Source organism: Populus trichocarpa, chromosome 1, assembly GCF_000002775.5.
Source record: "Populus trichocarpa isolate Nisqually-1 chromosome 1, P.trichocarpa_v4.1, whole genome shotgun sequence".
NCBI lineage: Eukaryota > Viridiplantae > Streptophyta > Magnoliopsida > Malpighiales > Salicaceae > Populus > Populus trichocarpa.
Window position 1 is genome coordinate 45455163 of NC_037285.2, and position 27121 is coordinate 45482283.

Here is a 27121-nt window from a genome sequence, read left to right on the forward strand (position 1 = left end):
GAGAGAAAAAAAATTTATGCTTCATCTACCCTTTATAGGAGGGAAGATTAACAGATAAACTAATAGTAAAATTGGGGCTGATACATCCACAATTCAAATGTCCATATCGCAGATGCCACAAATTCTTCATGTTAGAGATTTCTGCCTTAAAACATTTTGACAGATATATGCTAAGATCCAGAGGGAACATCCTATTTCTAGTCATTTTAATTGAAGCAATTGCAGCTCCAGACTCATCAAAAATGTTCAAATTCTTGTCTTTCATCTGCACTTCAAAGCCTTTCTCTAGAAATTTCCCCAAACTCAGAATGTTGTTTTTCTTGTCTGGAACATAAAAAACTTCTGATATGAACTTCTGCTCACCATTCTTAAGTTCAATAAGAATTCTACCTCTTTCTTCAACTAGTCTTTGAGAAAGATCTCCAAAGGTAATGTTACCTTTATAACTTTCATCGATATCAACAAATGCTTCCTTCATACCACACATATGATTTGATGCTCCTGTATCTAGATACGAGGTGTTGAAGTTGCTGCCATCAAATTTTCCACAGGCCAACAATAATGCAGGCTCTTCATAATCAATTTCTTTCTCAGCAAAGTTGACATTCTTGTCTTCAAATTTGTGTTGTGAGCAATCTGAAGCAAAATGACCATACTCTTTACAATTATAACATTGTACGTTTGCATGATTATTCCTCCAATTTGAATATCCTTTATGACTTCTTCCTCTGCTTCTGCCACGGCCTCTGAAATTAAAATTTTGATTTCGTGCTCCATGAGATTCTTGATTTCGGAATGATCTTCCTCCTCTTCCTCTTCTATGAATGAACCTTCCTCTTTGAAATGCTCCTCTGCCAGATTCATTAACATTCTTCACAGTTAACTTTGTCTGCAATGCTTGTTGAAGAGATCTACCTTCTCCTCTTCTATCAATTTTCTACTCATGGGCTTGCAGAGATCCTATTAATTCTTCTACTGTCAGATCTTCCAAATTCTTTGATTCTTCAATTGCTACGACCACATGATCAAACTTTGAATCCAAAGACCTCAAAAGTTTCTCCATCACACGAACATCATCAATATTTTCACCATTCCTTCTCATCTGGTGAACCACAGAGATTACTTTTGTGAAGTAATCTGAAACTGTCTCATTACTTTCTTTACTCAACTTCTCAAAGTCTCCTCTCAATGCTTGCAATTGTACCCTTTTTGTCTTTTTAACTCCACTATAAGTCTTGTTAAGCATTTCCCATGCCTCCTTTGACGTCTTTGCTGGTGCCACCATCTCAAGAGTTGCTTCATCAAGTCCTTGATAAATGGTGAATAACGCCTTATTATCCTTCTTCCTTGATTCTCTCAATGTTTGTCTTTCTGCATTACTCATTGCTGCCTCTTCTCTTGTTGATTTTGGTTCAGTATAACCATCTTCAATTAACTCCCATAACTCTTGTGATCTTAGTAGTGCCTTGTATTGAATACACCACATATCATAGTTTTATTTGGTAAGACGGGGAATATGAAATTGAGAATTGTTGTTGTTGGAAGCCATATCTACTCTCAAGCTCTGATACCACTTTGTTGGAAAAACAATGACAGAATAGAGAAGTGATCACTACTCACACAATTTTGGTGGAATACAATACACTAAACAATGGTACTCTAACATCTTTCGTTATCAAATCCATACAATATATATAGACATTATAAAATGTCTTTTACAATATTCAAGGTACTTAATTAATATTAGACTCTTCAATACTTACTCTAGATTCATAGTACTACTAGATTCATAGTATTTCTAGATTCATAGTATTTCTAATATGGATGATTATTCGTTGAACTAACTTCAATACACTTAATCTTGATAAACAAGTTTAATAACTAACATTTGGTAAATAAGACTGTTACGATGTGAAGCCAATTTGTATCCCATTGCCAATGAAACAGTAGGAATTACTTACTACCAATCAAAAACATATTCGCAGCTCCACAGCTCAAAAACATGAATCTCCGTGAAATCGCCTAAGCAACATTACATTACAATACATGGGTAAACAAGCAGATACCGTTATTCACACATAGTTAGATAAGTCGAAATCTTCTTATTCCATGTAACAAAAACTTCAAGGACCATATTAAACTTTTCTACACCTAAGAAAGGATTACATTATATGAGAATAGTTTAATGCATAACAACTTGAGTCTTGATATACAATAAAATTAGTTATGGTAAGAATAACAAATGTTTGAATTTAGATTATAATACGAGGTATACATAATTAAGATTACAACAAGGAGATTTCAAGAAGTAGTAATTTGAGTTTGTGGTTATATACTAATTAAAATTTTTGTGGTTATTTACTAAATTTAGTTTGTGGTTATATACTAAATTTTTTGTTATTAAAAAGAGTTAATTTGAGTCATTTTTTTTACAAATAATGCTTATAACTTATGGTTATTTTAATTTATTTTTTTCATAAATTATTTATAAAAAACAACTTTTAAATTATAATTCAAAGTAAAACATCATGTTAAACATGCTCTTGATTTCCAACACCACAGCTTAGAAAGAAGCTAATCATATGGGGGGAGGCGAGCAAGAAATTACTGTTCTACAGTATGGTCTGAGATTTAAAATATGTCAGCTTTAGGTTTCACAAGAAATTAGCGAGGGTAGCTTAATCTGGTAGGAAAACATGCTTAGAAAGAAGCTGGGGTTGGGGATACTCTTAGCTAATGAAAACAGCTTCAAATCCAACACAAAAGGAAAAGAAAAATCAGTGAGGGAAGCATTTTTGTAGGATTTTGCCAGAATAAAATGCAGAGCCTAGCAATTAACACACTTGTTCTGAAAACTTCACAACTTTATTGATCATTATAGGTCTTATTTAAGCAATAAGAGAAACAAAAATGCAAGTAACAAGCAGCTCAATCTGCTATTGTTACGTAAAAGAATTTAAGAAGATCATAACAAAATACAGAAGATTTATGTCAATGTCAATCTTAACAGATTTTGACAATTTCAAATCAACAAGTGTTTTATTAAATCTAAAACTCTTATCAGCATCCACATCAGCAGGCTCCACATCAGTAGCTTCTTGAGACATCAATTCAACATTCCTCTTTGGCTTTGAAGCTGCAGATTCCAAGTCTTTGTCTTAAGAAGTCATACTTAGCTTTAGGAAGTGGCTTAGTCAGAATATCAGCATTTTAATTTTCTGTTTTGCAGTAGATCAGTTGTATTTCACCTTCTTTTTGTACTTCTCTTTGGAAATAGAGTTTCATTTTAAAGTGTTTCATTTTGCCATGAAACACAGGATTTTTTGCGATTGAAATTGCAGCTTGATTGTCTACAAGTATCCGTGTGCTTTCCTTTTGCTCCATCTGCAGATCAGCCATCAATTTTCTAATCCAAATGGCCTGATTCATGGCAGTAGTAGATACTACATACTCTGCTTCTGCTGTGGATTGAGCTATGACTTCTTGCTTCTTAGAGCTCCATGAAAAAATAACAGATCCAAAGCTAAAACAATAACTTGAAGTACTCCTTATGTCATCAACACAGCTGGTCCAATTACTGTCAGAATAACCATGGAGTATGAAGTTTTTAACTTGACAAAACCTCAATCTATAGTCAATTGATGTATCTGACAATTCTTTTTGCTGTTTGAAAATGAATTTCACTTGCACAATGCATATACCTTGAAAGTATACTTGTAGCATTCATAATGTCTGGTCTTGTTGCAGTGAGATACATCAAGCATCCTATTAAGGTTCTGTAGAGTTTTTCATCAATCTTTGCAACTCCATCTTCTTTGCAAATTTCTCCTTTTGATTCATTGGTGTTTATGTTGGTCTGCACTCTTCCATGTTGAACTTCTTTAAAATCTCTTTGGCATATTTTTGTTGTCATATGAAGATTTCATTCTCCTTTTGTTTAACTTCCATGCCAAGAAAGAATGTCATCTTTCCCATGTCAGTCATCTCAAAAACATCCTCCTTTTCTCTTTTGAACACATCAATCTGCTTCATGTTACTTTTTGTCACAAGTAAGTCATCCACATAAAGAGAAACCATAAGTAATTCATCATTTACTTTCCTGAGATAGAGTGTAAATTCACTTAGATTTTTGTAAAGCCTAAGTCTAAAAAATGTGTATCAATCCTGCTATACCAAGCCCTTGGTGCTTGCTTTAAACCATAAAGAGCCTTTTTCAGTAGATATACTTTCTCCTCTTCTCCTTGAACGACAAAACCTTCAAGCTGCTCCACAAATATTTCCTCCTCCTAAATATCCATTTAAGAAAGCAGATTTGACATCCATTTGATGTATAATCCAGCCATTTTGAGCAGCAAGAGCAAGTAGCATTCTTATAGTATCAAGCCTAGCAACCAGAGCAAAAGTTTCAGAGAAATCCACCCCAAACATCTAAGCATATCCTTTGACAACAAGCCTTGCTTTGTATTTGTTTATAGAACCGTCAGCGTTAAACTTGGTCCTATAAACTCATTTGACTCCTATAGCCTTTTTATATGCATCCAAGTCTGATTTTTCTCAATCATCATAAGCTCCTCCTTCATTGCAGTCATCCAATGTTGATCTGCAACAGCTTCTACATATCCTGTAGGTTCAATTATTGCAACAATGCAACTCTGATAGATATCAGAGAGTAATCTGGTTTTTGTAACAGATTCATCATCAATGTCAGCATTCTCCTCTTGGAATTCAAGCTTATTATTCTCCCAGTTCTAGCTTTCTGACTCAAAGAATTGGATGTTCCTGCTAACAATTACTTTGTTGTCTTGTGGAAGAAATCCTATAGGCTTTTGAAATTGAACTGTAGCCTACAAAGATCCTAGGTTCTGTCTTTTTATCAAGTTTGTCTCTCTTAACCTGCGGAATATAAGAGAAACAAAGACAACCAAAAGTTTTTAAATTCTGAAACTTTGGTTTATAGCCATACCATGCTTCAAATTTTTCAGGAACTGTGACAAGAATTTTTTGAACAATTCTAGAATAGAAATCAGTACCAAGAAGCCTTACTTTGTTTACAATGTCAAGAAGTCTGTCATAGTAATCCTTGATGGTTTCTGATTCCTTCATTCTTTGCATCTCAAATTCTCTGATTAGATTTAGAACTTGCATGCCCTTCACTCGTTCATTTCCTTCATACTCCTTTTTCAGGAAGTTCCAAATTTCATTTGTTGTTTTTAGTGTCATAATTCTAGTGAAGATTGAAGAAGAAACAGTTGCAAATAAGTTAGCTTTTGCCTTTGATTTCCTTTGCTTACACTCGTGATTTTTCATTTGAGCTATAGTTGGATTGTCAAGCAAAGGAGGAACCTCATATGCATTTTCAATGGCTTCCCACTGATCATTAGCATCAAGGTAAGCTTCTATTTGAACAACCCACACTTCATAATTTGTTCCATCAAACACTGGTGGTGCCATCACAATCACAGAGGCTTCTGAACTCATTTTGCATTGGTTGGGTTTTTTGAAAGATGATAAGTGTTTAAGCTCTCAACCTCACAGATCTCTCAAGAAAGAAATAGGCTCTTATACCAATTTGAAGGATTTTGACAGAATAAAATGCAGAGGCTAGCAATTAACACACTTGTTCTGAAAACTTCACGACTTTATTGATCATTAGAGGTCTTATTTAAGCAACAAGAGAAACAGAAATGCAAGTAACAAGCAGCTCAATCTGCTGTTGTTACGTAAAAGAATCTAAGAAGATCATAACAAAATAAAGAAGATTTATGTCAATCTTAATAGATCTTGATAATTTCAAATCAATAAGTGTTTTATTAAATCTAAAACTCTTATCAGCATCCACATCAGCAGGCTCCACATCAGCAGCTTCTTGAGACATCAATTCAACAATTTTTCTACAGATTGTGTCCTACAGTATGGTCTGAGATTTAAAATCTATCAGCTTTAGGTTTCACAAAAGCTACCAGATTAGGCATGTAGCTTATGAAAGGGTTTGTAAGCAGCAAACAAATAGAAATCAGAGGAATATTTAGAATCTCTAGCAAAAGCCAGCAAGGTATCTGCTCGGAAAAGCCATTCAACATGAGATTGTTCTGCTAGGAAAACATGATATCAAACTTTTGAACAAATAGTACAGCATCAAGTCCAAATATATTCATAGCTCAAAGACATGAGTCTCTCCATCTTCTTTCCACCCCTTATTTCTGGTCCACTCTCTATTAATGCTTGAATCTTCAGCTACTTCGGATACCTGTAAACCAATTCAAGCATGGCATGCTCATTTTAACTTGTAAATCTTATTATTGAGCGAAACAAGAAACAAATACACTAAAAAGAGAGGCAAGAAATCAAGTCAAATCAGCAGCACCTCTGATTGAGCACTCATTGAACCATCTGGTGTAGTAGCAAATTTTGTGGTCAGCTTTGGACATTGAAGGACCTTGAACTTCTCCAAACGAGGGAATAAGAAATAATCACACCATCCGAAACTAAAACAGACAATACTTGATAATTGTTCTAGCGACAGCTCCCACAGATTAGGAAGCACCATCTCCTTCTCAACGTTGACAAGTGAAGCATGATCTTCTTGCCCAAATACTCCCAATAATTGAGATGATTTTGTTACTCTAAGTATTCGGAGATTTGGGAGACCTGAAGCCATGGCTATTGGGAAGAGGCTCTTCAACTTGTTGCATTCTCTTATCTCAATTTGACGCAATTTGGGAAAGCATAAAGATCGGAGATGATCTCCTAACAATATCTGGTCGTTTTCATCATCATCCTTAGCAATGATTTGCTCTAATTCGTCACAGGACAATATCTTTAGAACTTCCAGTTGAACTAGACTGACAATCATGCTACATGTGAATACATGTGTCAGTCTCTTACACTTAACCACCTCCAAAGTAGTCAATTTGCTCAGCACAAGACCCTTCCATATACACCTAATGTCAGGCACCAGCAGGAAGCTCAAGCGTAATGTTTCCAAATTTGTCAACCCCTGCATCGAAAGAAAACAAGGATACCAAATTGTAAGATATACTTCCTAATAAATTTTGTGCACTTTGGAATATGTAACATATATTGGTAAATAGATGTTTCCAAGTACAATTTTGGTAACATGTCAGGCAGGGACTCCAAGCATTATATTTCCATGTATAATTTTGATAAATAGATGAACGAATTGTCCCCAATACTTCAGCCAAAAACTTATCAACAAAAGGATATAAGTAGACATGGCAATAGGGCATGGGAATATGAAATCAGAAGTTGCAGGACTGAAAGAGACTCAATAATTAATTTCTTACTTCTTAAGCCCTGCGTCAAGAGACAGGGAATGATACAGTTAGACAACTCCTTTTAAATTTAGTGGATGGCTAAAGGATTTATCTCCACTTATCAATTACTTCAGTTTCAGAAATTTAAAGGAAGAAATCAACTGGATGGCTAAAGGATGGCTAAAGGATTTTACTCAATAATTAACTTCGTATTGAAAAGGAAAAAAAAAAGGAATTTTGTGCAAAGAAAATTTAAATTAAAAAGGAAAAAAATTGTTGGAGAAATATAAAGGACGTACCTGGAGCTGTGCAAACAAATTTCCCAATTCTTTGTGGCCATCAATTTCTAGAATTTGCAAAGAAGGCAATTGGGCAGCAAAATTCTTTGGACCAAAAAAGCTGCAATTTGAAAGAGACAATCTTCTTAGCTTAGGGAACTTGATGGTGGCATCTCTGTAGAGACAATCTTCGACACTGAAAAATATTTGCTTTAAATTATGAGCTTTAAAAATCCGCATCTCTTCCAGGTTCAGAAGACTTGGAGACACAGAGACAGGGAGCACATATTCCAGTTTACCACAGTCTTCTATGAAGATATTTTTTAATTTTGGGAAGCCAGGGGACTCTGGAATTATTTTCCTTTCACCATCCTCTTCTTTGATAATATGCTTCAATTCACCACAATCACTTATGTCAAGTCTTTCTAGCTTTGGTAGACTTTGAGCGAGGGACGCTGTGAAGATAAATGTCAGTTTGTCGAGAGAATACAAATCCAGAAGATTTAGATTTTGGAGGCTGACATGTCTGGTGGGCCCCTTCCAGATGCATTTGAGCTCAGGTAACCATAACAGCTGTAACAGTGTTATAGATGACAGCAACGGCAGCTCCTTCTCCTCACTGCTTCCTTCATCATCCTCACCCAATTCAAATACCTCCTCCACTGATTTACAGCTATCAACAATCACCTCCTTTAGATTTTTCAAAACTTGCCGCAATTTTGCTGGAAACAGAGTGAAAACATCCCCACAATCCCTCACTTTTACAAATTCTAATTTATGTAAGAAGCCTTTTTGGGTCATCTGATTAGAGTGCAATTCTATATTTTTTAAACCCTCTAAACTCTCAAAAGCAATTTGAGACACCGTAGGAAACAACTGCTCAAATATCTTCGCATTTAAGGATGTACCTCCCAAAATTAATCTTGTCGAGGTTGGGTATCGTCCTGCCTCAAACTGATCCCTAAGCTTTATATCATATTCTTTAGCATTCCATAATTTTATATCATATTTGAGCAAGCTGGGAAAAACAAAATCTCTGGGAATGCATTCAACCTTCGGTATCCTCAATGATAATACAGCTAAATGAGACAACAAGTTTAGTTCTTTTAGGCTTGCATTCATTCCTCCTGTGCTGTCACATCCATCAACATCCCATCCCTCAAAGCTGCGACCCCCAATCAACAGCTCTTCTAACTTCTTCAACCTTCCAATCAAATTCACAGGGATCCTTCTTAGCCTTCGACAACCTCTCACATCCAACAACCTTAACTCCTTGAGCTCTCCTATTTCATCAGGTAATTCTTCAATGGATAAGCAATGTATAAAACCAAGAATCTTAAGTCTCTGCATCTTTCTCAACCAAATGAGGTTCTTGCATCCACACCAGATCAACACCAACGATTGAAGTTTCGTTGAGAGTTCAAGTGATTGCAATGACAAACGCCCTCCCTTCAGAGACAAAACTTCAATTTCTTTCATCCCTTCAAAAAACCTCTGAGGAACATTCAAACCATAATCCACTTCTAATAATAGAACTTTGAGCCGTGGACATACCAATCCTTCAGGAAGTTCTGCTAGTTTATTGCCCATTAACGAAATTGTTGTACAACCTTCAAAGCTTTTGTTGCTCATTGGCCACTTCTCCAACCCAATGCCAGCCTTTACCATGAATCCATATTCTTCTGATGATGCTATCTGAATAGCAAAGTCACGAACCAAGTCATGCATTTTCACATGCTCTTCAGTTTCAGTGCCCAACAGCATGCAACAATCTTTGAGGTTTTCGATTGCCACATAAACTTGTTTCCTTGCATCTTCAATGAGCTCCTCATCTTGATGTAACCAATAGCCAACTGTATATCTCATCAAGTCCTCAATTGGAATGTCATAATCTTCTGGAAATAAACTGCATAGCAAGAAACATAACTTGGTTTCCTCGTGCTTCAAATTTTCATAGCTCAACTTAAGACATGTAAAAGCATTTTTTTGTTCATCAAATTGTTCCATGCGCGGAAATTGAGAGTCTTTGAGCTGTTTAGACGCTACTTCCCACTGAACTGCAGATTTATCTCTTAGAGCCCTTCCCACTGTCACAAGTGCTATAGGCAAGCCTTTGCATTCTCTCGCAACCTCCCTTGCCACTGTGTTCAAGGTAGAGTCCCCATCACGTAAACCTGCATTGATTCTGAATAAATCCCATGCTTCATCTTCAGGTAAGACTCTTAAAAACACTTTTTGCTGGCACTCCATAGAAGAACATATGCCTTGAAGACGTGTTGTTAGAAGAATCTTACAACCCCTGTGATCATCACCAAATGGGATCCCTATCTCTTTCAAGTCAATATGTTTCCAAACATCATCCAGGATAATAAGCATCTTCTCCACTTGCTTCAGTCTCTGCCATAATCGATCTGCTCTCCCTTCTTTACTCTTTTCTTTAATATCCAGACCTAACTTATCTGCCAGTCGATCCTGGATGTCTGTGACATTTGGATTCTGGGACACCGTAGCCATCAAAACTTCAGGAAAAAGCTGCAACTCTTTGGCTCTCCTGCCTACTTCTTTCACCAGGGTGGTTTTACCCACCCCTCCCATGCCGTACAGTCCGATCATATTGACGTTGTCATCTTTGAGAGCTTTCATGATCTGTTTCAATGCTTCTTTTGACGATTCTGAGGGCGTGAATTCCTTTGATGGGAGAAATTCTATGGGCTGAGGATGAGCTTTGTGGGCCACTGTTTTAAACTTTTCGCTAATTTCTCCAAGTTTTCTGAAAGTCTCCGACTTCTTGGCCAGTGCCTTGCTCAACTTGAATTGTCGCATGCAGTTTGGGCACCAAGTAAAGCATTTGCCATTTTTTCCTATTTCATTTTCCAAGGGATTCGCAGCTTCAATTTCGTTGTTTGCATCTTCCAGCCACTTTTTGACACCTTTCTTAATTTCTTCAGCATTCCTTTCAGCAGCTTCGACATCTTTTTGCAGACCATCTAGTGCTAAAGCAAGGTTCTCCTTTCGTTCTTTGAATTCTTCAACAAAATTGTTGAAACAGAACATGTAACGGAACTGCCTTCCTACTGGTTCCACCATGAGTTCTGCTAGCATAGCTATAATGGATCCACCAGCACTTTCGATAGCCATTTTCCGCAGGTCTGAAAATCAGAGAAATAAGGATACAGAACGTGAGAGTGAGTCACTACAAGTAAAACAGGCGCAGAGAGAATGGGAATAGGAATTTCATTACCTTAATTTGGGAAAATATGTGCGAAAGGCACTGGTACTGAATGCTCAATGAAATAGCGGGAGGAAGAAAAGGAGAAGGCCTTTAGCTCTGTATGGAATCCAGCTTCAAAAGCAACAGGGCAAGGTATAAGTAATTCCCATTAAAAATGCATTTTGATGACATAATTAAGATAATATAGAGCCAGTGACAAACAAACAAATAAAAATAATAATAATATGTACTCACCTAGCAAAGAAAGAAACGAATGAAAGGTTCAGGATAATCACTTAGACGTCTCCATGGATGATACCAGCTCGCTTCCAACAACAAATATAATTAACCTAAGTTATGATAGGTCAAAGTTCTTTTTAGTTTTTTTTTTGGTTAAAAAAAAAAACAGATCAACAAGAAAAAAGACTTGCAAAAAAGCAATTAAAAGTAATTTTCCATGATGACTATCTCTGTGTCACACACTCACGTAATATGATTGACCTATTACATTATTTAAAAAAAAAAAAAAGAAGCTAAAAGAACTATGTTTTTGATGGCATTCAGAGTCTCTCTTTTGAATCTCTCTTTTGTGGTTTTATTTTATTTCAGTCCTTCAAGTCTTTTTCTTTTGCTATTTCATCGAGATGCTTTGCTCTTGAGTTGTTGTGCTTGCCCTCGAATCTGCATTATGGTTTTAAAAATCAGTTTAATCAGTTTTTTATCTCGATTTGGTTTTCTCAGTTAATTTTTCATTGGTTTTTTCAGTTTTCTCAGTTAATTGGTTTTTTTAACACCCCTACCCCCTAGGTATATTCCAATAAAATAGTTTACATGGATTCTAACTGACACTTGTGAGTTAAAGCAGTAATTCCCATTAAAAATGCATTTTGATGACATAATTAAGATAATATAGGGACAGTGACAAACAAATAAAGAAAAACAAGGTGTAAAAGTACTCACGCAAAGAAAGAAACGAATGAAAGGTTGCGATAATCACTTAGACGCCTCAATGGGTGATACCAGCTCGCTTCCAACAACAAATATAATTAACCTAAGCTATGATCGGTCAAAGTTTTTTTAGTTTTTTTTTTTAAAAAAAAAAAACAGATCAACAAGAGAAAAGACTTGCAGGAACGAACTCAACAAAGAATGAAACTAAAAGTCTTTTGTGGTTTTATTTTAAAAGTCTTCATTCCTCTTTTGTGGTTTTATTTTATTTCAGTTCTTCAAGTTTTTTTTTTTTGCTATTTCATCGAGTTGGTTTGCTCTTGAGTTGTTGTGCTTGCCCTTGAAAATTATAATTACATATTATAATTACAAATTTCAGTTTTTTAAAAAAAAACAAATTTATGAGAAAGGACGAATAGTACAATGTGAGCAAATGAAAGGAGAATTTTAAATCTTTTTGTGACATGGTGACAAGCTAATCCAAGGAACCAATAGATTATCGCCACTTGCTCAACCTTATCTGCACATTAAGATAGGGGAAGAAAGTAGAGTAAGGGAGGGACGTGGAAATAGAAGGAGAGGTTGAGGGAGGCTGCAGAAACGGAAGAAGACATTGAAAGATCGGAGGAGAGTAAAGATAAAAATATGAATATGTGATGTCCTATTTCTGATAAAAATACTCTGCTTTTATTTCTTTGAATGGGATTTTTTTCTCTTTTATTTGGAATTTCTTTGGACACTTTAATAATATAATAACCAAAAAATTTTAAAATATTGATGAAATTATTATTCATTCAAACACTTTAATAATATTTTGAATTTTAGTTTTTAAGAGCCATGCTTGTTTGATTTTAAATTTTTTTTTTCATGCTTTTGCAAATAAGGCAGGAAAGGAGGACCTGAAATCACGACAGCGAATTAAGAAAAGAAATAGCGTGTTTGTTTTTTATTTTTTTTAAAAATAATTTTTTGTATCCTAAAATAATTTTTAAAAAATAAATAAAATATTATTTTAATATATTTTAAAATAAAACAATATTTTAAAAAACAACTACTTATTCAAACACTTAAAATAAAAACCTTAAAATCACGGCATGCATGATAAAAGGAGAAAGAAAGGAATGGGAAAAAGAAGGAAGAACAAAAAAAAACCCCTAAACTCACGGCATGATGGAAGACGAAAGAAAGGAATGGGACAAAGAAGGAAGAAAGTAAGGTCATGTAGGGGGGCAGCCTTGTAGAAAATAGGAGCTGAAAATTAATATGATAAGGAGGATGATAGAGTGGTTGTCCAAATGAGAGTGATATGACTTATCTCTATTACTTTCCCTCAATTTTCTAGACAAGAAAAAAGAGCCAAAACGTCAAGAATTTCAGTAGAATAAAAGAAGAGATTATTACTCGATCAAAAACAACTACAAAACAATAAACAGAACCCTCTTTCTCCTCTTTCAGTGTTCAAAAAAAACAAAGAAACGTAAAAGAGGACTTTTCAAAGTCAGCTAAGTATATGGCTTATTATATTCATAGAGAGAGGCGGAATTTTATGAGCCATGCAATATATCTCTTTTTTCTTGGCAACCAAACACAACCACAAGCCCAAATGAAAACAATCTTGACGAATTCCCACCAAACAATTCAACTGTTGCTGTAATTGAGATTTTCAGTTATATGTAATTTTTGTGGTCCAAAGTATAAATAATTTTCTTTTCTTTCATTTTATTAACTTAATTTCGCATATGAAATATTGAGTCTTTTGTTTTTTCAGACACAGAATTGAATCCTTTATATATATATATTCTTAAAACCATATTTGAATTCTAAGTTCCTCAGTGAAGGAATAATAAAGATTGTTGCATGTACAAATTCTCCTTCAAAAAACAAATAATAAAGTCCCCTATGTTAATGAAGATTTAAATATTATAACTTAGCCCCGTACTTTATTAAAACTAATTATTTAGTCCTTAAAGTGTCATGGATAATTAAAAAGTCAATTAACTAGCGTGGACCGCCGTCCATTTACTATGTTTTTCTCTAAAAAATGCCTTCCTTCCTAATGAAATTTCCCCAACTGCATACTTTTCTTTTCCTTATTCTATTTTCAAGAATGAAGAAAAAAAATATTAATTAGAAAAGAACTAAACAATATGTAACTTTAAAAATATAAGAATTAAACATATAGTTATTGAAACTATGGGATTGATTCATTATTGTTATTAAATTATAGAGACTAAATTATAATTTGGTTAAGTGTGTGCGTGGAGGAGTGTTTGCAAATACGATGCGATTTGTATTGTTTTACCTGTTGGTATAATTAATAGTCCAAATAATGCGACCACCATTTTATAGAAATGAGCACAATTGTTTTAGAATATTTATAAAAATTGACTTAAATCAATCAAATAAAATGATTTTTTGAGTTTGTTAAACAATTTTAATCAAAAAAATAAAACATAAAATAGAATTGAATCGGTTGGATATAACCAAACTAAATTAAATAAAAAAACTAAACCAAACTAAATTGAAAGAATCCATTATAAACTAGTGGTCCCTCTATAATTTTAATAAGGACAAATATTAAATATACTATTTAACTACATGGTTATTATAGATTTTGCACCCAATTTATGTTTTAAATTAATTTTATTAGTAAACTATTTTGATTTCTCAATTAAGTATATTGTTACCAACTTTTGACCCCACAAAAAATAAAAAAATAAAATACAGGAGAAAAGTACAAAGAGCAAGCTTTAAAGATTGTGAAGTTGATGGTAGAGGACCAAGATGACAAGTGAAAAAGTTGGAGACCAAAATATATAAGATTTACAAAATCAGCAACCCAATTCTGATTGACAAAGAGCCTAATTTGTGAAAATATTTTTATTTTAGATAAATAAATACAAATTTAAATGGCTAAGGACTTAATGAGAATTTTGGGAAGGCTTAATTAATTTTATTAAAGACTTAATTGTAAAAAAAATCAGTTTTTGAAGTCAATTTGGGTGTTAATTGGAAGAAATTAAAATCTAAGGACTTAATTGATTTTTTAAGAAGTTTAATTGGACGAACCAAGGGCTTAATTGTAAGAATATTGAAGTTTGATGGGAAATTAGGGATTTGATTGAATAAATCTAAAACCAAGGACCTAACTGAAAAAAGCACATGATTGTATGGACTGAAATTAACTAAATTAGAGGTCAAATTAAAAGGAATTGAAATTTTAGTAGTCAATTAAAGCTGAAATTGAATAAATTAAAAAATCATGGACTTATTTGTAAAAGGTAATCATAAAATAAAATCAAATTCCTAATCAATTTGATGATAGGGACCGGACCTCACGCTTTACTTTCAACTTCTTGGCCCAGCCCAACTATAACTAACTTTCCCGCTGATCTTCATTCCCGCCTTTCCAATTTATTTTTTTATTTTCCGAGGTTACCTTCTGTTTTTCCTGTGTCAGTTTGGATTGTTTGAAATTACTAGTTTCTTTAATAATTTCTACCACACCCTTTATTGAAGGGGAAATGTTTTTAGATCTTTTCCCATGTGGGAAGGGGGTGACTTCCTTGTTTCTTGTAAAATACTACGCATGAACTGTATCAGATGTTTATTCCCGTTCAAATTCCCGCACTTTCCAACTTTTTTTAACATAAAATTTATAAAATTTGTCTATGGAGAGAATCAATGCTTCAACTTGACTTGTGATTTGCTTTAATAAGATTTTTTTTTAATATAAAAAACAACTTTTAAATTATAATTCAAAGTAAAATATCATAAGATTATTTTATATTGAAAACCGAATTCAATCGACTAGTTTCGCTTCTATTCATTTCGGTTTTGACACGGTTCAGTTCGGTTCAGTTCGGTTTCGGTTTGATTCGATTATTTTATATTAAGAAACAAAAACTATATTATTTTTTTGGGTTTTTTTTTGCCTTTCTAATGTGCTTGGTTTCGATTTGGTTTGGGTTTTTTTTGTTTGGGTTTTTTATTTTTGTCAGTTTGGTTCAGTTTTTTGATTTTAGACTTATGAAACCGAAACCGAACTGAATCAAATACTTTTAAAAAATTCTAATCAGTTTAATCAGTTTTTTTTATTTGGTTTTTTCAGTTTTTTTTAATCAATGTTTCAGTGTTTTTTCTTACCCCTAATTGTTCGAATCAAAACACATAAAAGTAGGACAAAAACAAGGAGAAAGACTATTTGTTTTTTTAACTATGTCAGAGTGGTTTTTATAATTATATTTAATTTATAGAAATATTAAATTAATATGTTCTTCGTGGTTTTTTTATGATTTAAAAAAACATTGATGATTTAAAAAAATATGTATGTATAAAACATTATTTTAAATAAAAAATATTTTTAAAAGTATGTGTCGCAATACCAAATTATAATATAAATTAAAAGAGAAAGGGTTTTATGTTCATTACTATTCACCTAGACGCATTTCATTGTGGATAATAATAGTAATTTTTTAGAAAAATTTCAATTTAGCACTCGAATTGTTTTCACAATCGAGCCTTTTTAGCCAAAATTAGAGCCCAGTTGCGTATCTTTTTTAAGGATGAGAGTTAAATTAAAAGACAGAGAACTAAAGTGAAAAACTTGACAAAATTATGTGGCAGCTCTACAATTTGTTTGCACAGTTTATTTTAGTCCCTCATCCTTTTAAGCTATTAAGTAAGCAGTCCCTATAATTTTCCAACATTACATTTTGGTACCAAACTTTATTTTTCTCTTTTTTAAGTTTTTTTTAGGTGGAAAAGAGAGAGAGAGGGTCGCCAAATTTCATTTTAGAGAGAAAGTTATAGTTGGGAAAGATTTTGGCTACCGAAATGGTTGATTTTTGTGTCAAATGGTTCAATATGATTAAATGAATTAAGATTAGGTGTTTTTTTTACCTTCAAAACACATAAAAAAAGGATCTGAACTCTAGAAAATTTTTGGTTTTAGGGTGATTTTTTATGTTTTTTTAAGGCCATATATTGGTTTAATAAGGATTTAAGGGTGTTTCATAGGTATTTTTGGGTAAAAAAACATATTGAAAATAGGTTTTTTGGTAAAAAAATCAAGCATTGTTTTCCCAGCTACATTAGTAGCCGAATTCCATGGACACATAGACAAGGCGTCGTCTATAGAGACAGATACATCATTTTTTTTCAAATATTAGGGGAGATGGCACGTCGTCCACCCATTAACTTAACAAAAAAAAAATTAAATGCTTGTGCGCATGGGCCTGATCTTGCAGGTCCGCGCACATGCCTTTGATGGGTGGGCCAAGCACTAGGCCTGACTTTCGAGACCTAGCAACGTCTGACCTCATTTTTTTTTATTATTAATACCTATATATATATATATATATATATGTATTTGAAAATATTTTTAAAAATGATGTTTTCATTAATACCCCATTTCTTTGATTTTTTTTTGCCTTATTTAGCCTTCAATTATTTTTAATTATGTTGGGTATGTTTAATTTTTTAAGAAGTTACTATGATTTATTTGTAAATTTTCTATATATATTTCAGATGGATTAAGTATTTACTTCTTATAATATTTTGAATAATTGTAGCCTTACATAATATTTTTTTTTCTTTTTATGTTATTCAATAAATTTTATGTATGTGTTGATTTCTATTACAAATTAATTTTAGTAAATAAATTCATTAAACATAACCATGATCATTTATTTATTGGTAATGACTTTGTTTTTTCATTTATTTATATAATGGTGATTTATTTAATTTGATGCGTGCATAAGTTTTTTAATTTATATTTAGGATTTTTTTTATTGTAAGAAAACACGTTCATAAATTCTTATTCTTATGATATCAGTTTAATCCTTATTCTTATGATTTTTTATTTTTTCCCTTATCCTTTTATAAAAGTTTTTTTTTTTGTAATTTCACCATTCAATTTAATATAATGGTGTATTTTTTTTTCATTTTTTGCTTCTTTTATATATATATATATATATATATATTCCTGTTTTGGGAATATTGTTGCCTCTCTCCTCTTTTTTTTCATTTTATCAGCTTTTGCATGTGGAATATGGAGTCTTCTATTTTTTCAGCCACATAATTAAATCCTTTATATATTCTTAAAACTAGATTTGAATTATAATGAAGGAATAATAAAGATTGTTGTATGTACAAATTCTCCTTCAAAAAACATATAATAAAGTCCCATAAGTTAATGAAGATTTAATTATAACTTAGCCCTGTAATTTATTAAAATTAATTATTTAGTCCTTAAAGTATCATGGATAATTAAAAAGTCTATTAACTAGTGTTGACCACCCTCCATTAATTATATTTGCAACCCTATATGATCAAATAACAGTATTATATTTTTTAAACCCTTCACTCTTATAAAAACAATTTAATGATTATAAATAGGAAAAAAATAGAAAAAATAGGATTAAATATTTTTTAGAAATTACATATTATTGTTTTAGTTTTTTTTCTTAATTAGAGATAAGTGAAAGGTTAATACAACTCCTAATAATTAGTTTCATGTAAAAAATAAAAATAAAAATAGAAAATTTTACTAATAAAGTTAATAACATTTTAAAGATATTTTAATTGAATTAAATATTTCAACACAAAATTTATGTTCTTATACAGTTATATATCAATTCTAACAAATAATATGATTTCTATGTTTAAATTTTGGTATTAATAACGCAGACAACAATGAGGGAGTTAAGATTTTTAGATAAAAAAATCATTAAAAAATAAAAAAAAGCTAGTACATTTGTTACATAACTAAAAAAATTGATTTTTTTCTTTAAATTAATTATTTTACATCGTTTTAATATTTTAATGTTAAAAATAATTTTTTAAGATAAAAAAATATTTTTTTATATATTTTCAAAAAGTATTTTGAAAAGTAATTATTATTATTTTTAAATTTTTTTGCAAGTATTAACAATCATAGTTTCTACTTTAAAATATGAATATGTTACAGAAAACTAAGGTAGCCGGTCATGTAGGCTCAAAGAACCTACTACAGCTGGCCTAACCTAAATTTCTCAGTACAAGTTGATTATGGAAAAGGCACCACATTTATTTTAGGGGTTGTTCGCATGCCTTTTAATTGGAGTTTTGCATATATTTTTGAAAGGTTTTTTTATTATTATTTTAACTTGAATTTTTTTTTGTGTGTTTTTAGATTATTTTGATATTTTAAAGTTAAAAATTAATTTTAAAAAATAAAAAAATAAAAATTATTTTAATCAATTTCCACACAAAAAGCATGTTGAAAAACATCTACCACTCTACCACTGCTCTAAACACCCTCTGACAACAAAGTAATGCAAGACATGTAAACAGAAGAGGTTTGGTGAGCATATTGGAATTTGATCATCAGTGGCTATGAACTGAACTTGGAGCTCTTTCTGAGTTATCATATTAGACAAAGTAGAGGTCGAATTCAACATCCTCCATGCAAGCATGAAAAACCAAATTCATTATGAGATATATATCCCCAAGATTATCACATCATAAAAAAGAGGAGTAGTGGTCGAAATCCCTAAATCTATAAAAACAAATGAAAATATACTTGATATGTGTATGTATGTTATGATGAGGAAATGAACATGCATAGTAACTATTATATGTGTAATGAATGAATATGGATTGCCTATAACATTTTGCTTGAAGGAATTATGACCAAAGACTTCTTTGTGATTCAGGAGAAGCGACTAGGATTGTATCTTCTGTTGGAGGAGGTCACGAGACAGGTGGAGCAAGTGCGTGGTTTCCCCTCCCCTTTACGCTTATGCAATTTAAAGTCTTCCTGATGAATGCAATTACAATAATGTTATGTTCAATGTAAATAAAGTATGGCATATTAACAAGATTAGTTTTGGCTAATGACGTCCATAATAGGATCGTCGGGAAATGAATTACTAGGTTAGCTTCAGCTAATGACATCCGTGATAGAATTGCTAGAAAATGAATTACAAGCTTAGCTTCGGCTAATGACATCAGTGTTGGGACGCCTGAGAACAATCGATAAGGCTCGATTCTTAAAGGGTATTCGTGTTTGGATGACTTGGGAAAATTGAAAAGCATAATTGCCTAAAAATATCAAGGTTGGACCATGCAAAGTAACTCGGTTCATGCAAGAAAATAAGAGTATTAAAATTAAGGATATGTAAATGATATCTGATTGGGTTTTATATGATTCATAAGCAAATTATAAGTTTATTATTAAAATTCTTATGGAATCGATAGAAAATTTATGCTTTATTTGTATACATTACATGATCATTTATATCTCTTTTGTCAACATAATGGTATGCTTATTACATTGGTATTGTAACACGTTCATCTAATATCCAGGGAGCTCATTAGTTTAGGGGGTGTTTGCCCCGCATTTTAATTTGAGTTTTGCAAAAAAAATTTTGAAATTTTTTTTATTTTAAATTGATTTTTTTTTGTGTTTTTTGATCATTTTGACATGTTAAAGTCAAAAATAAAATTTTAAAAATAAAAAATATATTATTTTAATATATTTTCAAACAAAAAATAGTTTTAAAAATAACATTTATTAGGTTCCAACACCCTTTTAGAACAAAGGAATGCCAAATGAGTAAACAAAAGAGGTTTGATGAGCATATGAGCATATTGGGATTTGAACATCAGAGGCAAAGTAAAGGTCGATTTCAACATGCTTCATGTAAGCATGGAAAACCAAATTCATTATGAGATATATAGCCACAAGATTATCACATCATAGTAAAAAGAGTAGAGATCGAAATCCCTAAACCTATATATATAAAAAAGAACTAAGCAATTTTATCTCGGCAACAAAATTGACAATAACTTCATGCTCAGCCTTGGTACAAACTATATTAGCACCTCTACGCCTTGAGATTTTGACAAATTTTTGTTGTTGTTTTAGTTTTGAAATATAACGTTTTGGTACAAAACTTTATCTTACTTGTATTTTAGTTTTTAAATTTGATAAAAAATAAAAAGAAAGAGTTGTCGAAAAACTATATAAAAAAAAGAATGTTAATGAATGACAACTTTTTAATGATGAAACTTGTTTTTAATGTGAATGGATTTTATTTAACAATTAGAGTTTTATTTCAGTTTTTTTTCTTTATTTTACTGAAAAAAATAAATCATGACTCGATAATTAATTTTGATTTGGATTGATTTTTTATTTTTAAATCAATTAAATTTTTATTTAGATGAATGGTTAAATAAGATCATTTTAATGAAACTCACATCTCGATTAGTCAATTACTCTCTTTTCTCCGTTTTCTCACCACATTTCCTATCTCCTCTTAACATTCAATAACTAAAAATATGATACAAATAAAGTTTTAAGATTGAATCATAAAATTTTAAAACTACAGAATTAAATAAATTTGAAAAACCAAAATTTCAAGGACCATATTAAACTTTTATGCTATTAAAGGATTGCATAATAGGAGAATAGTTCAATGCATAATAACTTGAGTCTTGCCCACATTAAAATTTGTTATGGTAAGAATAACAAATGTTTTAATTTAAAATATAATATGAAGCATATACAATTAATATTACAAGGAGATTTCAAGAAGTAGTTAAATTTAGCTAGGTTATATCATATACGACTTTCGTAAATTGATTTAATATATTTTAGAGTATCTGCTCGAAAAAACCATTCAACATGAGATTGTTCTGCTAGGAAAACATGATATCAAACTTTTGAACAAATTGTACAGCATCAAGTCCAAATATATTCACAGCTCAAAGACATGAGTCTCCATCTTCTTTCCACCCCTTATTTCTGGTCCACTCTCTATTAATGCTTGAATCTTCAGCTACTTCGGATACCTGTAAACCAATTCAAGCATATATGGCATGCTCATTTTAACTTATAAATCTTATTATTGAGCGAAACAAGAAACAAACACACTAAAAAGAGAGGTAAGAAATCAAGTCAAATCAGCAACACCTCTGATTGAGCACTCATTGAACCATCTGGTGTAGTAGCAAATTTTGTGGTCAGCTTTGGACATTGATGGACCTTCAACTTCTCCAAACGAGGGAATAAGAAATAACAGCATTCGAAACTAAAACAGACAATACTTGATAATTGTTCTAGCGATAGCTCCCACAGATTAGGAAGCATCATCTCCTTCTCAACGTTGACAGGTGAAGCATGATTTTCCTGCCCAAATACTCCCAATAATTGAGAGGCTTCACTTACTCTCAGTGTATTGAGCTTTGGGAGACCTGAAGCCATGACTACTGGGAAGAGACTCTTCAACTTGTTGCATTTTCTAATATCAATTTGACACAAATTGGGGAAGCATAAAGATTGAAGATGATCTCCTGGCAATATCTGATCCTTTTCATCATCATTATCCTTAGCAATGATTTGCTCCAATTCCTCACAGGAAAATATCTTTAAGATTTTCAGTTGAACTAGACTGGCAATCATGCCGCATGTGAATACATGTGTCAGTCTCTTACACTCAACCACCTCCAAAGTAGTCAATTTGCTCAGCACGAGACCCTTCCATATACACCTCATGTCAGGCATGGAGTCCAAGTATAATTTTTTCAAATTTGTCAACCCCTGCATCAAAAGAAAACAAGGATACCAATTTATATGTGAATTGTTGTTAGATATAATTCCCAATACTTCAGCCAAAAACTTATCAACAAAAGGATATAAAAGGGAATATGATTGCGGGAATATGAAATCATAAGTTGCAGGACTGAAACAAACTCAATATTGGCAGATTGAGGTTTATCTTCCTGTTCAAATACTTCCATTAATTGGGGGAAGAGCCTCAATTTCACTCAAACTGGGAAAGCATAAAGATTGAAAAATCACAATTTTTAAATTTAAATTACTTCAGTTTCAGAGATTTAAAGGAAGAAATCACAATGAATTGAAGGAAGAAAATTATTGGAGAAATATAAAGGATGTACTTGGAGCTGTGCAAACAATTTTCCCAATTCTTTGTGGGCATCAATTTTTAGATATTGCAAAGAAGGCACCAGCAGGAAGCTCAAGCGTAATGTTTCCAAATTTATCAACCCCTGCGTCGAAAGAAAACAAGGATACCAATTTGTTAGATATAATTCCTAATTAATTGTGTGCACTTTGGAACTATATAATTTTGGTAAATAGATGAACTACTTCAGCCAAAAACTTACCAACAAAAGGATACAAGTATACATGGCAACAGGGCGTGGGAATATGAAATCAGAAGTTGCAGGAATGAAAGAGACAACTCAATATTAGCAAATGGAGGTTTATCTTCCTCTTCAAATACTTCCAATAATTGGGGGAAGAGCCTCAATTTCACTCAAACTGGGAAAGTATAAAGATTGAAAAATCTAGGTAGGATTTCATTACAATAATTAATTTCTTACTTCTTAAGCCCTGCATCAAGAGACAAGGAATGATACAGTTAGACAACTCCTTTTCAATTTAGTGGATGGCTAAAGGATTCATCTCCACTCATCAATTACTTCAGTTTCAGAAATTTAAAGGAAGAAATCAACATGTATTGAAGTTGACAATTTAAATTAAAAAGGAAAAAAATTATTGGAGAAATATAAAGGACGTACTTGGAGCTGTGCAAACAAATTTCCCGATTCTTTGTGGCCATCAATTTGTAGAATTTGCAAAGAAGGCAATTGGGCAGCAAAATTCTTTGGACCAAAAAAGCTGCCATTTGAAAGAGACAATCTTCTTAGCTTAGGGAACTTGATGATGGCATATCTGGTGAGTGCTTCTCCTTCTACACTGTAAAATATTTGCTTTAAATTATGAGCTTCAAAAATCCCCATCTCTTCCAGGTTCGGAAGGCTCGGAGACACAGAGACAGGGAAGACATATTCCAGTTTATCACAGTAAGATATGTTGATATTTTTTAATTGTGGGAAGCAAGGAGACTCTTCTCTGATAATATGCTTCAATTCACCGCAATTTCTTATGTCAAGTCTTTCTAGCTTTGGTAGACTTTGAGCGAGGGACGGTGTGAAGATAAATGTCAGTTTGTCGAGAGAATTCAAATACAAACGAGCAAGACTTTGGAGGCTGACATGTCTGGTGGGCCCCTTCCATATGCATTTGAGCTCAGGTAACCGTGATAGTGTTAAAGATGACAGCAGTGGCAGCTCCTCCTCCTCACTGCTTCCTTCATCAGACTCACCTAATTCAAATACCTCTTCCAATGATTTGCAGCCGTAAATGTTCACACTCAGATTTTTCAAAGCTGGCAGCAGTTTTGCTGGAAACGGAGGGCGAACATCCCCACAATCCCTCACTTGTACATATTCTAATCTTTGTAAGAAGCCGTTTTGCTGCCCATGGACGGCCATCTTATCAGAGAACAATATTATATTTTTTCACTCTCATAAAAACAATTTATATGATGTATAAATAGGAGAAAAAAATAGAAAAAAAAGGATTACATATTATTGTTTCAGTTTTTTTCTTAATTAGAGATAAGTTGAATAATAATTGGATTTTTGCGAAAAAAGGTTACCACAACTCCTAATAATTAGTTTCATGTAAAAAATAAAAATAAAAATAGTAACTAATTATATTTTTATTTTAGTTATATAAAGTTAATAAATTTTTAAAGATATTATAATTGAATTAAATATTTGAACACAAAATTTATGTTCTTATATATTAAATCTAACAGATAATATGATTTCTATGATTAATTGGTGTTATTAATAACGCAAACAACAATGAGGCAGTTAAGTTTCTTATATTTATATATGTTAGATATTAAAAATCATAAAAAATAAAAATAAAAATTTATGATCTTATATTTGTGGATCTGTTTGAGATTGTGGTGGCGATGGCGGTTTAAATTGCTTTTTGCTTAGAAATACATCAAAATAAAGTTTTTTCATTTTTTAAAAATCATTTTTGACAGGAGCACATCAAAACGATTTGAAAACATAAAATAATTTTCATTTAAAAAAAAAATTAAAATTTTTGAAAACATTATTCCTACCGCATTCCCAAACACCTTCTAAATCTAAAAGATAATATGATTTCTATGATTAATTTTTGGTATGAATAATGCAAACAACAATGAGGCAGTTAAGGTTCTTATATTTATATATGTTTAGATAAAAAAAAAGCATAAAAAATAAAAATAAGCTGTGTCAACCAAACTTGTAACTATGTTGTATAATTAAAAAAAAATTAAACTTGGATTTTCCTAGCATTTATCAATTACTTTACTTTTAGAAATTTGGAGGAATAAATTATCGCAATTGACAACTTGAAATATAAATTACGTACTTGTAGCTGTGCCAACCAATTACCCACTTCTTCGTGGCCTTGAATGGTTAATCTTTGCAAAGGCAATTGAGCATCAAAATTCCTTGGACCTAAAAAGCTGTAATTTGATCTGAGCGCAAGAGACAATTTTCTTAGTTGAGGGAACTTGATGATGCCATCTCTGTTATGAGACAAAGTGACTGGGAAGACATATTCCAGTTTATCACAGTAAGACATATTCCAGTTTATCACAGATCCAACAACCTTAACTCCTTGAGCTCTCCTATTTCATCAGGTAATTCTTCAATGGATAAGCACGACATAAGACCAAGAATCTTAAGTCTCTGCAGCTTTCTCAACCGAATGAGGTCCTTGCAATTACACGAGATCAACACCAACGATTGAAGTTTCGTTGAGAGTTTAAGTGATTGCATTGACAAACACCCTCCCTTCAGAGACAAAACTTCAATTTCTTTCATCCCTTCAAAAAACGTCTCTGGAACATTCATACCATCATCCAGTCCTAATAATAGAACTTTGAGCCGTGGGCATACCAATCCTTCAGGAAGTTCTGCTAGTTTATTGCCCATTAACGAAATTGTTGTACAACCTTCAAAGCTTTTATTGCCCATTGGCCACTTCTCCAACCCAATGCCAGCCTTTACCTCGAATCCATATTCCTCTGATGATGCTATCTGAATAGCAAAGTCACGAACCAAGTCATGCATTTTCACACGTTCTTCAGTTTCAGTGCCCAACAGCATGCAACAATCTTTGAGGTTTTCGATTGCCACAGAAACACGTTTCCTTGCATCTTCAATGGGCTCCGTGTCTTGATGTAACCCATAGCCAACTGCATATCTCGTCAAGTCCTCGATTGGAATGTCATAATCTTCTGGAAATAAACAGCATACCACGAAACATGACTTGGTTTCCTCGTACTTCAAATAATCATAGCTCAACTTAAGACATGTGTAAGCATTATTTTGTTCGTCAATTTGTTCCATGCGCACAAATTGAGATTCTTTGAGCTGTCTAGACGCTACTTCCCACTGAACTCGTGATTTACCTCTTAGAGCCCTTCCCACTGTCACAAGTGCTATAGGCAAGCCTTGGCATTCTCTCGCAACCTCCCTTGCCACTGTGTTCAAGGTAGAGTCCCCATCACGTAAACCTGCATTGATTCTGAATAAATCCCATGCTTCATCTTCAGGTAAGACTCTTAAAAGTACTTTTTGCTGGCACTCCATAGAAGAACATATGCCTTGAAGACGTGTTGTTAGAAGTATTTTACAACCCCTGTGATCATCACCAAATGGGATCCCTATATCTTTCAAGTCAATATGTTTCCAAACATCATCCAGGATTATAAGCATCTTCTTTCCCTGCAGTCTCTGCCATAATTCATTTGCTCTACCTTCTTTACTCTTTTTGTCAAAATTCAGATCTAAACTATCTGCCATTCGATCCTGGATGCCCGTGACATTTGGAGTCTGGGACACCGTAGCTATCAAAACTTGATCAACAAGCTGCAACTCTTTGGCTCTCCTGCCTACTTCTTTTACCAGGGTGGTTTTACCCACCCCTCCCATGCCGTACAGTCCGATCATATTGGCGTTGTCATCTTTGAGAGCTTTCATAATCTGTTCCAAAGCTTCTTTTGAAGATTCTGAGGGCGTGAAATCCTTTGATTGAAGAAATTCTATGTGCTGAGGAGGAGCTTTGTGGGCCACTTTTGTAAACTTTGTTTCTAAAAGTTTTCTGAAAGTCTCCGACTTCTTGGCCAGTGCCTTGCTTAACTTGAATTGTCGCATGCAGTTTGGACACCAAGTAAAGCATTTGCCATTTTTTCCTATTTCATTTTCCAAGGGCTTCGCTCCTTCAATTTCGTTGTTTGCATCTTCCAGCCACTTTTTGACACCTTTCTTAATTTCTTTAGCATTCCTTTCAGCAGCTTCGACATCTTTTTGCAGACCATCTAGTGCTAAAGCAAGGTTCTCCTTTCGTTCTTTGAATTCTTCAACAAAATTGTTGAAACAGAACATGTAACGGAACAGCCTTCCTACTGGTTCCACCATGAGTTCTGCTAGCATAGCTATAATGGATCCACCAGCACTTTCGAGAGCCATTTTCCACAGGTCTG

General features: G+C 32.8%; 1 protein-coding gene across 9 annotated transcripts in view; it reads right to left on the bottom strand.

Annotated features, from left to right (window-relative positions):
• Nucleotides 1-27121, bottom strand: part of LOC18096055 (uncharacterized) — a 691470-nt gene that overhangs the window by 261283 nt on the left and 403066 nt on the right. For 2 of the 9 annotated variants that reach the window (XM_052448465.1, XM_052448466.1), the window contains exons 1-2: nt 25347-27107; nt 8817-8920 (exon numbers count right to left, since the gene is read on the bottom strand). In XM_052448465.1, the coding sequence (XP_052304425.1) occupies nt 8817-8920; nt 25347-27107 (1865 nt within the window). The other 7 variants (XM_052448414.1, XM_052448419.1, XM_052448463.1 and 4 more) reach the window with 7 other exon arrangements.